Source organism: Pyxicephalus adspersus, chromosome 3, assembly GCF_032062135.1.
Source record: "Pyxicephalus adspersus chromosome 3, UCB_Pads_2.0, whole genome shotgun sequence".
NCBI classification, from domain to species: domain Eukaryota; kingdom Metazoa; phylum Chordata; class Amphibia; order Anura; family Pyxicephalidae; genus Pyxicephalus; species Pyxicephalus adspersus.
Genome location: NC_092860.1, coordinates 105190915 through 105209649, shown reverse-complemented (window position 1 = coordinate 105209649; position 18735 = coordinate 105190915). Strand labels below are relative to the sequence as shown.

Sequence of the window (18735 nt, the reverse complement as noted above, 5' to 3'; positions counted from 1 at the left end):
AGAAGACAACAGAGTTTTGTGTTACATAGGAGTGGAATGACGAGATGATACTGTCATGAATATACAATGGAGGGTGATTATTAAAACAAATTGTGCCTGCTCTTGTAGCAAAATAAAACGTCACTCAGCTTGGTGAATAAGGCAAAGCTTCAACAAATTATAAAATCGTGTTTTTTTTTCTCTTTTAATTTCCTTCACATATGATTGGTATCCAAAATAAACCCAGGTTTACCTTATTTACTATTCCTCACTGTGCTAGATAAACAGGTAAATGTCTTTGTAAACCATTTTGGCTATTTGTGGATGTTAGTGATGAATAGTGGGAAGGTAACATTCATATTAGCTGATCTTGTAAAGATGGCTGGTAGCCCTATGGCCAATGAACCACTCATGTTTGTCCTCATCCTGGTCATAAAAGGTTGATTTATAAAACAGACAGGCAGTCTAAATCTAACTTCATACTTGTCTCTTTCTGCATCACAGTGTTCAGAGAGGAAGAGGAAAGCACAGCTCAAAGTTTACTGATATATTACTTACATAATAGCATGTCTCTCCAACTTTTCGTTCATTACCAGCCTGGGCTAGGACATGGACCAGGCCATTTGCCTAACTGCAGGGTGTTCTGTAGTTAGCAATGTTACACAGCAGAAAAATTTGGATCACAAAGGTAGCTGAGCCAATTTTTAAACGTTTGGCAGATAACAGAAGCCATGCATATGTATTTCAGTGGGTTGCTTCAAAAAACCTGGCTGAAAGTTTGCTTGCCTTACTGTCCATATTAAGACACCAAATCAAGTTGTTCCATCAATGTCTGAGAGGTTATACTTGGCATATTTTGTTTATTTTATACTAATGTCCTGTGTAAGGATTTCAATAGAGCTGTTCCAGACATGTTCACTTTGAACAGCCCCAATGTAATGCCTGAAAAGCAGAGCACTTTTCACATATTCTCAGTCTTTACCTCGTTATTTCTCAAACAAAAAAGCTTGATCTGATCCGGTCAGCCTGTTACCCTCCAAGGATCAGAGGGTAGAAGATGGAATAAGAGTGACACACATTCCTATGTATTCCTTCCCAGCTAGTAGCGTACTTTTATTCCATATGACCGATTCCTATGCCGATTTGTGAAAGAAATGTATGTGTTAGTAAGGACTTGTGTTTGCAGAAAATGGTGCATTCTGACTTTCATAATTTTTTGTTTTGCAGGTGGTTGGTGACTTGCTGGAGTTCTGCTTTTATACCTTTAGAGAATCTCAGGCACTGAAAGTGGAGTTTCCTGCTATGCTTGTGGAAATAATCAGTGATCAGCTACCAAAGGTAGAGTCGGGGAATGCCAAGCCTTTGTACTTTCACAGAAAGTAACTGGAAGCGTCTTACAGGAAAACTTTGCCTTAAGTTTCCTCCGATGTTCTTTACACAAGCTGGATATAAGAAACTACACTTTTTTTGTAGGAAGATTGACTCTTTTAAGCTGAATAATACAAACAAATCACACTGTTTGGGGACTGAAGAAAAAAAATGCCTGGATTTATGAAAGATGCAGCCAGCAACCCTAGACACTTGATAATTACTCCTATTCCTATGGATAAAAAGCCATATCTAGTACAAGACTGATTCATTTTGATATTTTAACATTGAAATTAGAAAAAATGCCATGGAGTTTCTGGCTTTGTTTCATTTGGGTTCATGGACACAAGAAGACTTTTAAATGGTTACCCTCGGTTTGCACACAACGTGTACGATCAATATGGGGCATTACATATTCTTTTCTTGTACAAACAAAGAGAAAGCTAATGAGAAAACAATAAAAAGCTGTTGTATAAAATAATGAGGAACCTTTGATGTTGGATAATCACTTCCCTTTTGTGGCATTTGTTGTCCCATGTTAGCAGTCATACTACAAGATGAAGGCGACCGATGCCCCTGTATTTTTTCGTTTTGTTTCCCGAAGATATGGCAATTGGCACCAATGTTGTGCCATTGGAGGCAGAGGCCTCACTCGCTTTGCCATGTAAGCATGCAAGTTTCACATGAACCCCTGGTGTGTAAAGCAGGCATTTATTTAAATGAAAGGTGATAAGATGTTGAGACAAATGCCCTATCTCGATTTTGTATTAGCTATATTGTGCTGGCTTTACAAATAATTTTATGCAGTCTATGCTGTATTGTATATTGCTGTTTATGTATAAATTGTGAAGGACCTGAATCAAAAAAACTGTATGGTAATTTTTGTAAATTAGACTGAAAAAAATCTTTAATGACGAAGGATGAATGGAAAGTATAGGAAAGTATTTTTGAAAGAATTCTATTTTGATGGAGAATATTTAAGTACTCTCTTTGTCTAAATAAGGTAATTTTTTTTTTGTAAAGTGAACTTGTTTTGCATGGATTCTGAACTGTTTACAGTTTATTTAAGGAAGGGAAAGCTGTGCCTTTTTAGCATCATATCTAATTTACCATTTTGCAATATCTGTTTGTAAATAGACTCACTTAAACCTTTTTTCAGTTATATTTAAGCTTTTCTACTTTTCTGTAAAACAGAAAAAAAGGTTCTACTTTTTTTGTGTACTGCTTGCAAGTAATACTGGAGCACACTTTCTAGGAATCCTTCCTGTTTTCTTGTGAATTACACTATTTTATGTTTTAGGAGGACTTACTGTAAGTATGTTCCTAATGAGCTACAGGGTGGGAAAAGTTATCCTGAGAGACATATTGAAGACAAAGCCTTTATGCAGGATCACTAACTCCCTCCTACAATTCGGGTCTTATATAAAAAAAAAAAAAAGTGTTCTTTTTGCCCACAGCAACTAATCCAATATAATCTTATCCTTGTATACACCTTTAAACAAGCAGTGGAAAAATTAAAATTGGAATTTGAGTTTTTTTGCTTTGGACAACATATACACTTTTTTTTTTTATTCAACCCCCCCTCCCCCCATACAGGAGCACCTAAGTTTTTAGGGTTATGGAGGTGAGGTGTGAAGAGGCATGCCAAAAAAATATACCTTTCTAGAGTGCACTTTACTTTCTGTATCAAGAGATCCGAGTCCCCCAATATTCTATTTTTCAATGTACTTGGGGCTTAATTGGTAGTAACTGATGCCATGCCAGTTCCATGTGGGTGTAGACTGGTCGTGTGAACGTTGGAGAATGATATGCATTTTGTACAAGGGAAAATCTATTTCAAAATAAAATGTATTTTATTTTTTAAACCTATGGCATTACCCAATAGTATGACTAAAATGGCACCAAATAATGTTATAATGGCCCAAAAAATATTTTATTAACTCTTAATTTTTCCAAAACATAACACTTGGGGCCAAGTCTTTAGTACAATAAAGTTAACCCTTGAATGTTTGGGATATAAAACAGTATGGTATAATATGGATCTATATTGACCAGGAAAATAAAAGCATAGCCATATAAAAGAAATTCATTGCTGTCAGAAAAGTCCGGATAATTTCTCTCTCTCGTTACTATATTCAGTAACGGTCCAGTTAATGGGTGTAGACCAGGAAATGTTTCAGTGAATGTCAGATTCACCGCTTTATAATTAGACCCCTAGGAATGGTCTTGTGTTAGCCATGGTTTGGATCTGGAGTATAAGAGTGAGAGAATCAACAAGGGTATTCCTTGTAATTGCCAGCCATAGGGCCTTTCCTTACATGTTTGAGGCCTTGCAAAGTGCAGAGTAAAAGTGAGATGCACAGCAGAAACTAAGATAAGTCTGATTTAAAGTCTGACACCATTTGTGGGAGAACTTTGAACTTTTTCTTTTTTTGTGGGTGCTAATACTAAATGGTAGTTATTCAGATTCAAGTAATTATGACACAAGACTTCTGTCAGTGTACAACAGCCTGTCATGGGAATTTACCATTTTAGGTTTTCCAGAATCCAACTTTAGTTAAGTCTATTGAAAGGGGAAATAAATGGGTAACATTTGATTATTTGTAATAAATGCAAAGTGTTATGTTGGATTTTAGAAGGGCTTAACTGTACTGCTTTGTCTCAGGTTACATCAATGTTGGCGACCATGATACTAGATTTGGAGGAGTTTCTTTATCTTTTCCAGCATGCTCCCGAAACAACTATCACAAAAAGAACTTCCAGCCTGAAAAACACATCCCAAAAACATAACAATAGTCCTCATTTAGACTGGTTATGGGCAATGGTAGCAAAGCACGAATCTAATTTTGTAGCTATCTGAAATATCTCCATACTGTAAGCACCATATGATAAAACCCCATCAATAGTATTCTCATAGAGTGCTAGTACCCAGCTATCTCCAACAAGCCATAGACTTGACTATGGTTAATACAGTATTGGATTTGTTTAGTAAAGCAGCACAATATATTGCAGTGACATCCAAATTGCAGCAATCTGTGGCATCCAGACTCTAACTTACTTTAATCATATATCAATTACCTATTGATTGTTATGGTTGACTAATACTATAACATTATAATTGATTTTTGCACTGCCTTGTAGGAAAGTTGAGGTATGTTACACTAGCTCAAACTTGGCACACCAACAACAGTTGTGGGTTCTATAGCAGCAGAACCTGCAACCAGCTAGCAATGTTCATTGGAGTGAGCTAAAGACAATGAGAATAGTTTATCATTTGTAAATATCCATCTATACACTGGAAAAATATTGTGAGAGGAATTTATCTAAGACAGGTTTTATGTGTAGGGATATCACAATAATTTATATATATATTTTTTAAATCTAGACAGAATAATTTAAAAAGATTGGGAGGGCCCAAAGGAAGTCATAACACAGCAGAATACAGATTGGGAAAATTGTCCCCTTCTAAAACTTTCTGTAAAGCCAGCAAACTATGTGTACAAATCACTGCACACCAAATAATTGTCATTATTTGCACATGAAGACATAGGCAACAAGCACTGAAGTAATGCAGATTTTCACAAGTTCATCTCCTTTGGTTATGCATCAGCTTGCATATATGAAGAGTTTTACACACTGGCATAAGACTATTCATCATCGTTATGATCCCAGCATGAATATACTTGCTATGCCAGAATCTTTCATGGGAGCAGTGCCGTTTATACTCTGCTACCTACCAATAAGTAGTGTATAGGGTATATAGTTTATTGCCAACATGTTTATAGCTTTTTCCAAAGCAGGGTATGGTCTAGTATTCTTAAACCTTTAGTCAGTTTTACAAAAAAAACAATAATATTTGATAATATAAACCTGTTTGTCACAGTTTTTTAACACATTTTTAGATTATCTTTCCATCACCTCCAATTCACATTATACATGTTCTGTTAAACATTATTTTACATCACTAACATTGACTGATCTTCAATGTTCTAATATTTCCTTTGAAGAATAATAGTGTCTGCCGTCAGGATGTACAACAAGTGTACAAGGCTGGATATGAGGCCAGAAAGAGGTTGGGTGTCGTGAAGCCTCAGTACCTGCCTTCTGGTCCAGGCCAGGTATTGGCAGCTTTCTGCATCATCCATTCAAGCTGTACAGAGAAGAGCATAGTCTGTTTTTCTATCCTGCTAAAGTGGGCATTGGTTACTATGGGGATTCACTAAACCGATGCTATTTAATGCCATATTTGTGTCTCAATATCATTTACATAAGGGCAGCATTAAAAAAAATAAAGAAAACTTGTGTGAATTGTTTTTGTTGAAAGCCAAACTCCATTTTTATTTTGACATTTTCTACTAATAAAAAAAAACTTGCATTAGTTTTCTGTGGTCTCCTGTTAATTGCTGCTGACCCAACAATACTCTGAGCACCCACCATCACCTTTGATCATTTTGACTACAGCATTTATAGTAAGTGCTTTGTCTCTTCTCACAACAGGTGGCCATCGTATGTGCTAAATGTTTCAAATGAATAAGATTTTCAGATATCCCAAGACAGAGAAAGCCTTCTGCTTCAGTAGTGCCATGATTTTGTATGGAATTGGCAGGGTACAAATGTCACATACATTTCTTACAATAGCTGGCCATTTTTACCTTGTAGATTTTTTTATTATTGGCCTAAAATTTTGTACCTAATTATCCATACCATTTAGTTTCTCAACATAAGTGCATCTTTATTAGACGTCAAACATATTTTGATATGTAAATATTGTAGCATTCTAACAATACCCCAGAACAGATTCCAATGAAAAGTTGCATTGTGTTCAAATAGATAGCTATATTGGTTTATATAAAACTAACAAATGAAAGGGCTGCTCACCATGTATTAGCAGCTGAACACATTTGGTTGGAACAGTATGATTGCAGCCTATAGCAGAGCTGACAAACAAAACAATTCTTAGGGCAGCATTCACATCTAAGTAGTTCCCAGCAGTACAACACGGTCTGCAAGGAAGAAAAACATAGAAGTGCCATACAGATCAATCAGACCCATTCATATCTCTGCAGTGCAATGTGCTACAGAACATGCAGGCTGTGTGAGTTTTGCTTCTTCAAAGTGTATTTTTAACTTCACAAACTCTGGATAAAGCAGTATTTTAGTGTAGTATGCCATATGACCAGCAGACAGATTTTTTTTCTTGCCAGGCAAGAACATACTAATTGCATGCAGAAAAGAGATGCAGTATGAGCATCAATGCACAAAAACAAGACATAAGCTGCATTAACCACTTATGCACCATTGGCATTGATGAGCCACTCTAAATAAGAACTATGCCCTCCTCCTTACCCTACACTAATATGCCCCTTCTGCTATAGACAGGGAATCTGGCTGCCAAAATGACACCTGGTCCTGGTTTAGGAGAAGCAGCTCAGCAGAAAGGCTGTGTACACACACTAGTTTTTTTGTACAACAAAAGCCTGAGAGATGAATGAATGAGATGATCTTTCGTCTTGACATATATGTGGCATAGAATAATTTTTGTTACTTGCGAGTTTGTAAAATTCTTCCAGGAGCAGATGACATAACAAGGTAACATAAAAATGCCCATTGCAGGAACTTAATCTGGATGGATGGCCAATTTTTAAATTTTTCCACAAATAAAAACAGTTGGTTCTGGGGTTGCATTAAAGTATACCAGGTATAGACCCCAACAAGTCATACTGTTGTTGTACAGTATGCTTTAAACTTATGCAGATTTTATCTTCACTGAAAACTGTGTGCTGACATATACAGCCAGCTTTAGGACCCCAAAATCTCAAGCTAATCCCAAAAGGATCCCGAGTCCTACTACAACAAAGTGTCTGCCATATGACTGGGCCATGTGCATCTACAGTAAGGGCAACAATACTTGCTAAAAGGATATTTGGCAAAGCAGTGAGGAATGGTAGAGTATTAAATGTAAAAGGAACTGTAGGCAAGACAAAATTGTTCTAAATAGCATTACAATAATAATTTGTGGCACAGAGCTAAAAGGAGAAATTATTGGTATAATAAGTGTTTCATACTACTTTAATATATTAAGACACTGAACAACAGAATATACATTTTTAACTAGAATCTTAATGGCTGCACACCAAGAATAAATTTGCTTTTACCCATCATGAGAAGCTTCTTGTGTGATACCTTGGTAATGTGAAACCTAATTATAGTCCAGCATGTAGGAATAAACCAGGTGATATTTTGCATTGATAGGGGTGTAGGCTGGCTTTCTATGCCTTCTTGCACCTCCTTTTCTTCATGTGTTCAATACTTATCTCTTGTGCCATTCCCCATTATTACACAACCATTTATGAATGGATTTGTTTTGATTTCTTTGGATGTGTGGATTACTTGAGTTGTTACTAACATTTGGTGAAAAATTTCTATGTCAATAGCCCCAATGGAAATATATTTACTGAGGAAAACATTGACGTACTCAATACTCCACCCCCCCACCACCCTGTATCCTATACAAAGGTATGATGTGCATGTAAGGCTTGTGGATCATATATGCAATCTCTAACATCTCTAAGGGTAATGATTGTATCTCTACTCCTAATGTGTCCTTATTTTGTAGTACACCAGTCTGATAAAAGCTCAAACCCCTCAATTAAATGAGCAAAACATACAAGAAGAACATATATTGGTTACATTAATAACTGGTAATTATATAACTTGACATTAACAACAAAGTTGTTATTCATGAAAAGAATAATGGGTATCAGAAGAACCAAATAAAATATTTTCAGCGACTGGTGATTTTAAACCCAGTAGAAACATTAAGGCCATAAAAATGGTAAATTCCACAGTAAGAAACTGAAATTATTTTGAATTAAATTTATTTGCATCTTTGCATCTTAAAACTATGTTGACAATATGCATTGAACATGATCTTGAATACCATAACACTGTCCCAGGGATTTTAACTATGGCAACTGTTACTTTTTCGCAATGGATTTGATACGATATTGTATACCAGTTGCACGGCTGATTGGGAAAGCATGTTCCAAGTTTTAGTGCCAAGTTCAAGCAATCTTGAGAGTGAATATATTGTCATCCTACTAGATTGTAAGCTCTTAGGGGCAGGGTCCTCTGCTCCTGTATCACTGTCTGTATCTGTCTGTCATTTGCTACCCCTATTTAATGTACAGCGCTGTGTAATATGTTGGTTGTAAATATGTGGTAATTATTAATAATAATAATAAATCCAATACGTAATATAGTAGGTGGGTCTCGGACAAGCCTGGTCTTCTAGGTGTGCTCCACAGGCAAGTTTAGGAGGTATAAATGTTATTTGGCAGTTTTTCCTCAATAATCTGGTTGTTTGGTTCTAGATATAGTAAGCACTCTGGGATATTTAACTGACATTTCAAAGATTTGGAAGTGACTAAGAAAGTTTACCTAGATCTCCCTCTACCTTTAGAGATTAATAGAACATTAAACCATTCAATTTCCATTAAGTATATGGAATGTAGACTATGTGCAAACACAATTTAGCTGCACAATGGACTGCAGCTGTGAGGACCTGTGTGGCACCGTCACGTATACAGCTTGTGCTGATGTAGGATAGCTGTGCGATTTACCTTATTTTACCCTTTGTCCAGTCATTTCCATTAGATTTCACTTTATAGTGAAGGAGGAAACTAAGGACTTATCAATGCACTTACAGAAACTTCGATGAAATAAAAGCTTTTCAGTGGCGATACAAGACACAATTTCACAACAGAGCAAAAGGACTTTTGAGTGAAACTGATTTTTTGCCACAGACACAGAATGTTTGCAGTAATATATGGGATCCCAGACATGACAGATAAGGAAGTGAACCAGTTTAAGAATGCAGAACTGCTCAAGTATGCTCAGTTTAAGTATGCAGAAAAGCTCCTGAAAAACCCACAAAGAGCATTTCATGGATTAAAACCAAACACAATACAGGATTTTTCTCAGTTATATATGAGACAATTATATGCAACAATCAACCAAAAATCTAAAGTTTTATTATTTGTACATATATATATATATATATATATATACACACACACACACACACAGTTAGGTCCATAAATATTTGGACAGGGACAACTTTTTTCTAATTTTAGTTCTGCACACTACCACAATTAATTTTAAATGAAGTGGGTTGAACAAAAAGATTGCATAAAAATGTGAGGAACTAAAGATTTTTTTTTTTTACACCATCACTTCATTTCAGGGGTTCAAAAGTGATTGGACAACATGCAGTCAAAAGAGCTCTCTCTGCAGGTGAAACAAGCCATTCTTAAGCTGCAAAAACAGAAGAAAAAAAAAAACTAGAAATTGCTACAATATTAGGAGTGGCAAAAGCTACAGTTTTGTACACCATGAAAAAGAAACAAAACACTGGTGAATTCAGCTAAAAGACCTGGACGTCCACAGTAGGCGTATCGATATCCAAGTCTACCATAAAGAGAAGACTGCATGAAAGTAAATACAGAGGGTGCACTGCAAAGTGCAAGCCTATCATAAGCCTCAAAAATAGAAAGACTAGATTGGACTTTGCTCAAAAACATCTAAAAAAGCCAGTACAGTTCTGGAAAAACATTCTTTGGACAGATGAAACCAAGCTAAACCTTTACCAGAATGATGGCAAGAAAAAAGGCGTGGAACAGCTCATGATCCAAAGCATAGCACATCATCTGTAAAACATGGAGGAGGCAATGTGTGAGGGCTTGGGCGTGCACAGGACAGAATATATATATATATATATATATATATATATATATACACACATACATACATATACATACATACATATACACATATATATATACACACACACATACATACATACAATGAGGGAAAGAAGTATTTGATTCTCTTCTGATTTTGTACGTTTGCCCTCCGACAGTCTATAAGTGTAATGGTAGGTTTATGAGAGACAGAATAACAACAAAAGAACACTTAAAAACTCAGTGCTCAAAAGCCAGAGCTCGATGTGCATTGTAATGAATGAAATAAGTACTTGATTCCCTATCAACCAGCAAGATTTCAGGCTACAAGGTCTCTTCACTGTATGCAGGTAACGAGCTGAGATTACGAGCACCATCTGTAAGGGAGTTCTCCTAATGCAAGCTTGTTACAGTACCTGTATAAAAGACACCTGTCCACAGAAGCAATCAATCAATCAGATTCCAAACTAGCCACCATGTCCAAGACCAAAGAGCTGTCCAAGGATGTCAGGGACAGGATTGTAAATAAGGCTGGACTGGGCTACAAGACTATCGCCAATCAGCTAGGTGAGAAGGTGACAACAGTTGGTGCGATAATTCGCAAATGGAAAAAACACTGTCAATCTCCCTCGGTCTGGGGCTCCATGCAAGATCTCCCCTCATGGAGTTGCATTGATCAGGAGAATGGTGACGAAGCTACCCAGAACTACATGGGGGGGACTTGTCAATGATCTCAGGGCAGCTGGGGCCATAGTCACCAAGAAAACAATTGGTAACACACTGCGCCATGAAGGCCTGTAATCTTGCAAGGCCCCCTGCTCAAGATAGCACATGTACAGGCCGGTCTGCAATTTGCCAATGAACATCAGAATGATCCAGAGGAGAACTGATTGAAAGTGTTGTGGTCAGCTAAGACCAAAATTGAGCTCTTTGGCATCAACTCAACTCGCCGTTTGGAGGAGGAGGAATGCTGCCTATGACCCCAAGAACACCATCCCCACCGTCAAACATGGAGGTGGACACATTATGCTTTAGGGGTGTTTTTCTGCTAAGGAGACCGGACACCTTCACTGCATCAAAGGGACAATGGACGGGTCCATGTACCATAATAATAATATCTTACCAACAGCAAGACAAACAATTCATTAAAGAACTAGTAATATTTTATTTTGGATAAAATTAGAGTTTATTTTGGCATTAACTATACTTTAAAAACAATAAAATTGAAACAAGTGTAAGCTTATAAAAGTGACTGCTACAAAAGAGTAAATGTAAAAAGTTGTATAAAATGCAACATTTTCCTTTTTCCCCATTGTCTTCCAATGAATTGTCATTATATATTGAAGATTGCACATCAAACACATGTACTGTGTAGCCACCCCAGCTAGGGACCAACTGAAAGTTGCAGCCTTTCCTGCTTGTCAGGGAATGCTGGGACATCTAGTCCTTTAACAAGGGTAGCATGTTGGGTGCAGATTTCCTATATGGTTCAAACATTTGACTACATCTTACGAAAAGACCCTCACAGAGTCATTTAAATATGCATCCTGTGTCTGTCAGATCATGCATGTGATTAAATTTGTAGCCAGAAAGGCATTACATCACACTATAAATTTAAATATAATTACACAAAATACTCTCAGGAATGAAACTGTGAAACAAGTGACATATTAATCATAAAGTATACTAGTTGCCTGGAGCAGTAATTGGTAAAAACAAATAAAAATATTAACAAATGCAAACATTAAATAAAACATGTAGGTTTAAGTTTGGCAGTATTGCTTGTCCTTTCATTAAATATAGAGGGCACATAAAGTGCACTCATCCCTATCCTCCCTCCCCAGACTGAGCATTTTGTGATTTGTGATGACACCAGGCAGGTCACTCAGTAAAAATTCCCAGAGGGGAGTGTCATAGGTGTGTATATCCTATGGTATTGTAACGCTCAGCACAGACAGGGGGGAGGACACTCTCTATCTGACATCTGGTCAAGTGGTCTGTGCAGTCACAAAACAAGACACAAGTAAACTGGAACGGAAATCCATGGATACCATGTACAGGGGCGGAGCTTCAAGTGCAAACTGCTAGAGGAACTGAACGTAGTTCTGTGGAATAAGCCCTTGTCTGCCATTCAGGGTTCCCTCCAGCCAACCTGGCTCCCTTGAACTATGTACTGCAATAAAGAAATAAATATGAAAATAAAGCATTAAAGAGGAAATACAGGTCAGTAAACTGAAAATTTGTATCAAAATAATATCTATACCTGTAATTTAAACAGCACAAACAATAAACCATGGATTGCCATCTAGGTACATTGTACAAAGCAGCGAGTTATAATGAAATCGGAGTTCCCTCCAGTAAGGGTGTCACTGACCTATCAGTGGTGTGCATGTCGACAGGGGCAGGTGGGAGATTTTATTTACATAGTGGTGACACTAGGACTCAAATGTATTTGAGGTGTGTATTTATGTTTGTTTAGAGTTCAGCTTTAAAGAGGATCTAAACTCAAAAGTGCAAAAAACAAAAACAAAATACACTTACCTTAAATCACTCCGGGGGGTGCCCTGCATCGGGTCTCGCGTCATTCTGGAGCAGACGCTCTGGGCACCGCTATCTTCCCTTCTTTCTGTTCTTCAACCTACGTCCCCCGACTCAGGCGAGAGATCGGGTGACGTAAGAAGAAAAAACAAAATTGACGACCTCACGGCGCATGCATGAGATCAGCAAATTTTTCTCTTTGCGCAAAAAGGCTCCTTCTGCGCATGCCCGAGATGCTCGGGTATGCGCAGAAGGAGCCCCCAAGAGCCTCCCGGGATGCCTGGCGTACAGTTATGTTCATAAATATTTGGACAGACAACTTTTTTCTAATTTTGGTTCTGTACATTACCACAATTAAATTTAAATGAAACAACTCAGATGCAATGCAGATGTTGAACTGCAGACTTTCAGCTTTAATTCAGTGGGTTGAACAAAAAGATTGCATAAAAATATGAGGAACTAAAGCCTCAAACACAATAACTTCATTTCAGGGGCTCAAAAGTAATTAGACAAATTAAAAAGCTGAAAATAAAATGTTCTTTTCTAATACTTGGTTGAACACCCTTTGCTGGCAATGACAGCCTGTAGGCTTGAACTCATGGACATCACCAGATGCTAGGTTTCCTCCTTTTTAATGCCCTGCCAGGCCTTTACTGGAGCTGCTTTCAGTTGTCGTTTATTTGTGGGCCTTTCTGTCCGAAGTTTAGTCTTCTACAAAGACTGAAATGCATGCTTAGTTGGGTTCAGATCAGGTGACTGACTTGGCCATTCAAGATTATTCTACTTCTTTGCTTTAATAAACTCCTGGGTTGCTTTGGCTGTATGTTTTGGGTCATTATCCATCTGTATTATGAAATGCCTCCCAATCAATGTGACTGCATTTAGCTGGATTTGAGCAGACAGTATGTCTCTGAACACCTCAGAATAAATTTGGCTGCTTCTGTCTTGTGTCACATCATCGATAAACACTAGTGTCCCAGTGCCACTGGCAGCCATGGACGCCCAAGCCATTACATTGCCTCCACCATGTTTTACAGATGATGTGGTATGCTTTGGATCATGAACTGTTCCACGCCTTCTCGATACTTTTTTCTTGCCATAATTCTGGTAAAGGTTGATCTTGGTTTTATCTGTCCAAAGAATGTTTTTCCAAAACTCTGCTGTCTTTTTTAGATGTTTTTTTTAGCAAAGTCCAATCTAGCCTTTCTATTCTTAAAGGCCTATGAGTGGCTTGCACCTTGCAGTGCACCCTCTGTATTTACTTTCATGCAGTCTTCTCTTTATGGTAGACTTGGCATGCTCAATTGGGTTCAGATCAGGTGACTGACTTGGCCATTCAAGAATATTCTACTTCTTTGCTTTAATAAACTCCTGGGTTGCTTTAGCTGTATGTTTTGGGTCATTATCCATCTGTATTATGAAATGCCTCCCAATCAATGTGACTGCATTTAGCTGGATTTGAGCAGACAGTAGGTCTCTGAACACCTCAGAATAAATTCGGCTGCTTCTGTCCTGTGTCACATCATGGATAAACACTAGTGTCCCAGTGCCACTGGCAGCCATGTACGCCCAAGCCATCACATTGCCTCCACCATGTTTTACAGATGATGTGCTATGCTTTGGATCATGAACTGTTCCACGCCTTCTCGATACTTTTTTCTTGCCATCATTCTGGTACAGGTTGATCTTGGTTTTATCTGTCCAAAGAATGTTTTTCCAAAACTGTGCTGGCTTTTTTAGATGTTTTTTTTAGCAAAGTCCAATATAGCCTTTCTATTCTTAAAGGCCTATGAGTGGCTTGCACCTTGCAGTGCACCCACTGTATTTACTTTCATGCAGTCTTCTCTTTATGGTAGACTTGGATATCGATACGTCTACTTCCTAGAGAGTGTTGTTTACTTGGTTGGCTTTTGTGAAGGGGTTTCTCTTCACCATGGAAATGATTCTGTGATCATCCACCACCGTTGTCTTCCATGGAGGTCCGGGTCTTTTGGTGTTGCCGAGTTCACCAGTGCTTTGTTTCTTTCTCATGATGTACCAAACTGTAGATTTTGCCACTCCTAATATTGTAGCAATTTCTTGGATGGGTTTTTACTGTTTTTGCAGCATAAGGATGGCTTGTTTCAGCTACATGGAGAGCTTCTTTGACCGCATGTTGTCTGTTCACAGCAAAATCTTCCACACACAAGCATACCCCCTCAAATCAACTCCAGGCCTTTTATCTGCTTAATTGATAATGACATAACAAAGGAATTGCCCATTCAGCCTTTGAGTCAATTGTCCAATTACTTTTGGGCCCCTGAAATGAAGTGATTGTGTAAAAAAAGGCTTTTGTTCAACCCACCAAATTAAAGCTGAACGTCTGCAGTTAAACTGTATTTGAGTTTTTTCATTTAAAATGAATTGTTGTAGTGTACAGAACCAAAATCTAAAAAAAAGGTTGTCTACCCTTTATTGTAGAGTGAAAATTCTGAGTAAAGGCATGCTTCAAGTGGAAAGTTGGACTTGTATAAAGACAGCTACCCTCTCAGTATGAGTGTCACAGAGGTGTGAAGGTGTCCTGAAGTGGTGCAAGACTCATCAGTGAGCAGATGCAATATGGAGGATCCAGATCCAAGCTCCCACACGTATTATAATATGGAGTACTAAGGTGCCAAAGTTGCTGCTAACTTGTTAGAGTGGGGGAATTTGTGAAGAAGCAGAGAACACTAATAAATGAATGCATTTCTTAAAACTACACAGACAAACGTACCTAACAAGTACTGACAGCTAGGAATACAAATGTGTCACTGAAACATTCATAAAAGTCAGTAAATGTAAAACAGAATTTGTGACCTCCAGGTTTTACTGGGCTTACTATGCTTAATAGTAATATTTTTTACATATGTTTGTGTTTAAGAAGTTTCATTTTAAAAAAAGTAAAAAAAGTAAATTTTTGTAACTCATATAAAATGTGACCAGTTCCCCACAGCCTTCTCTCTAAGGCGCTTCAAGTGGCAGCTATAGGCAACCGCATCAACCCCTACAATAAAATTAAATAACCAAGCACATTGTAGGTGATGACATCGAAGGTTCACCCACCACCGAAAGTGCTACACTACAGGGAAGAGGGAGGAATTAAGGCGAGTAAAGTTTTTGTCCCCTAGACATAACCCAGAATTTAACCTTTGGGATTGCCCCACTGCCAGGGATTTTTGTTTAATTCCTGGAGTTCAGGATAAGAAATTCTGTTTATTTGTGGATTAAAGTGACATTTACTACTTGGGGTACCTAATGGAATAGCCCATTACCAAGTGCTTATCTACTTACCATTCTCAAACACTTCTCCTACTTTAAACGATAACTCTGAGCTGTGTTCTGCCTCACAAGGATAGACAGCTATTGCCTTCCTGCCAGGTACACTGCAACAATAAGTATTGTTACTAAACTGAAAATAATATACTCCCAACAAAATACTTGACATACAAAATCACAAATTTATATGCAGAATTTCTCCTAATGATTTAAAAAAACAAGGGGTGTCAATTTAGATATGGGAATACATGTCACAACAACGTCAAGACTCAAAAAAAACAAAAAAAAACACTGATCCTAACTGGATGGGCATCATGTAGGAAGAGGTAGAAACCATAACCCAGATAGGGATTCCTTGAGTAGAGATCTCAAGGCAAATACAGCTTCATGTAGGAAGAGGTAGAAACCATAACCTAGATAGGGATTCCTTGAGTGGAGATCTCAAAGCAAATACAGCTTCCCACACCAGAAGGTATATCCAACCAACAGGTCAAAACAAGCTACTTTCTTTTAAAATAAAGAGAGGAAATCCACTACTGAGTAGTATATACATAAAAGTTGGTAAGAAACACATGGAAGGTAAAACCAAGATGGAGCTTGGCATTATTTCTACTTAAAATGCTTAACGGACATCTGCAGACTGTAAAGCCAGAAACTATACACAGTGTTCAACCCAGATTTTTTTTTTTTTTTAAGCTGGGTGGTAAGAAATTGTAGGTGGGTGGCAGCCCCTGTATTGTGACCCAACTCGTCAGTAACCACCCCAAAACACCCAGGTGCTTACTGAAAAGTGCCGAGTGGTGCGCCTGGCTAAAAACAGATGGGGAGAACACTGTATACACATCCACTTCTTTCTGGCTCAGTGACAGCATGGCAGCCATTTCCAGAGGAAGGTTAGTAATGTAAAATAAAAATCCATTCCATATAGAGAAAACACAGCTAATACCTGTCAGATGGCAGAGGTGGGAGGTGTACAGGTGAAGTTTCAGTGTCTATAGGTGGTAAGGATTCTGTTAGAACTGGTGAGGTAGGTTCACTTGATACTGTAGGCGATTCATTATTTACCCAGGATACCAAAGGACTGTGCACTAGTGTTGTCCTGCAAACAAGGTAAAAATAGAATTAGTACTGGTTTTATGTACAGATTTATTCATATGGTGTATTTCTAGTTTACTTGCTTTATAGTTTCATGAGTTTCATTTCATCATTTTTTAAAGGTTTATATATTTTGATCATATTTTTCATAATGGATTTAAAAGCATAATTCCAAGAATACCAGACAACAAGGTTTCTTGAAGAACATAAGGTAGGTGGTACTGAAGGCACTCTTTGAACATTTAGAGACAGAGAGTCCATGGCATATTCTAACATCCCCACTAAGTGCAGCAATGAGACCAACACAGTATTGTGCTTGGAGCCCAGTCACTGGATCCCAAAAGAACTTTATGTAAGATTAGAGTGAACAGGCAACATGGTTGTACAGAATAGACATCAACACGTAAGGAAAAAGTACATGCAGAATTCCTTCATTCCTTGTTCTACTTGTCTAATGTAGAATATATTTCCCCAAAGATCTGTCCTGCATTCTCCACAAAACACATCAGATCTTGTAATGTATACAACCAAATATTATGTAAATTGTGAATTTTTTACTCATTTTTTTTCAGAATCCTATTTCTATTTCCCCATTAGTCTAAGCAATGTATTTATTTTTTATTTAGAGAAATTTGTACAGATACCAATAGAATATACAAAATCAAGTTAAAATATACTAAAAATTGAAATAAAGAACAAAAAAAAGCATCACAATAGTTAAATAGGTAAATAAAAATGTACAATGTGAGAAAGTGGTGTGTGGTGGAATTTTGAATGTTCAAGATAGTAATGGATGCGTGACCCCAAATTGTTAGCAAGGTTAAAGTTGAGAAAGAACATTGAAAGGTATTGAAAGGTACGTTTCTCAAAAGACAATACTATATTGCAACAGGATACCTATATATTGTATCTTTTGAGAAACTTATCTTTCAATACATTAATATTATTTGCCAAAAAACCCTCTCTGTTTTTTCTAAATTTTAACCTTGCAAATAAAAATGTACATTCAAGGATCCTTTCACCTGAGTGAAAAAAATCAGTGAACCTACTGTATGTAACATATATGGGAAACAAACAGCAACATCACATGTGTGGAAAAGTGATAAAATCTAACAGTGCCTCTAAGGGCATAATGTCGCTCCCTGAAATGACCAATTACATAAACACACAAGCTTATACAACCTTCAAGCATGACACATAAAATAAAGAAGAAACAAACATATGAGAGAATAATGGTAAGAGGACCATTGGACTGCTGGAAGCTCCATTACTTTAACATGCTTGGGGATTGGTTAACTTCCATTTTATTGTAAGAGACTTCTTTGGGAGGCCTTGTATTTAAAGACCTAACAGATTAAAATATGCAGATGAAAGATTCCACCAAGTGTGAAAAGAGTTCATAACCACAAACCAAAAAAAAATTTGATACCAGGGCAAGTCCACAAAAATATATATGTGGGCCATGCATCTCCAAAAATGATAACCGGAAGCTGTGTATACGGCATGCAACTTGTCTGGAGTAAGGTACCAGTGGAAAAAAATTTTGTATGCTACATACATTTGTACAGAGGTCCTTTTTGTTGGCATACCTCCAGATATTCTTTCATAAGTCAAAGGATTGGGTTACCAACCCCAAAACGTCTACTATTTAGGTATATAGAAATAGTTGCCAGAAGAGGTATATGCAATGTATCGGTTTTAACCCTGCTCAAAGCTGAAA

At 37.4% G+C, this 18735-nt stretch overlaps 2 protein-coding genes across 5 annotated transcripts in view; one reads left to right on the top strand and one right to left on the bottom strand.

Moving 5' to 3' along the window:
• NR3C2 (nuclear receptor subfamily 3 group C member 2) overlaps positions 1–5725 on the top strand; it is a 203590-nt gene extending 197865 nt beyond the window's left edge. For all 3 annotated transcript variants that reach the window (XM_072405896.1, XM_072405898.1, XM_072405897.1), the window contains exon 9: positions 1207–5725. In XM_072405896.1, coding sequence (XP_072261997.1) covers positions 1207–1362 — 156 coding nt within the window. In that variant the 3' untranslated portion in view covers positions 1363–5725. The remainder of the gene's footprint in view (positions 1–1206) is intronic.
• Positions 5726–11233: 5508 nt separating this feature from the next.
• The window catches only part of ARHGAP10 (Rho GTPase activating protein 10), a 138738-nt gene continuing 131236 nt past the window's right edge, over positions 11234–18735 (bottom strand). For both annotated transcript variants that reach the window (XM_072405894.1, XM_072405895.1), the window contains 3 exons: positions 16867–17019; positions 15936–16027; positions 11234–12261 (listed from right to left, as the gene is read on the bottom strand). In XM_072405894.1, the coding sequence (XP_072261995.1) occupies positions 12173–12261; positions 15936–16027; positions 16867–17019 (334 nt within the window). In that variant the 3' untranslated portion in view covers positions 11234–12172. The remainder of the gene's footprint in view (positions 12262–15935; positions 16028–16866; positions 17020–18735) is intronic.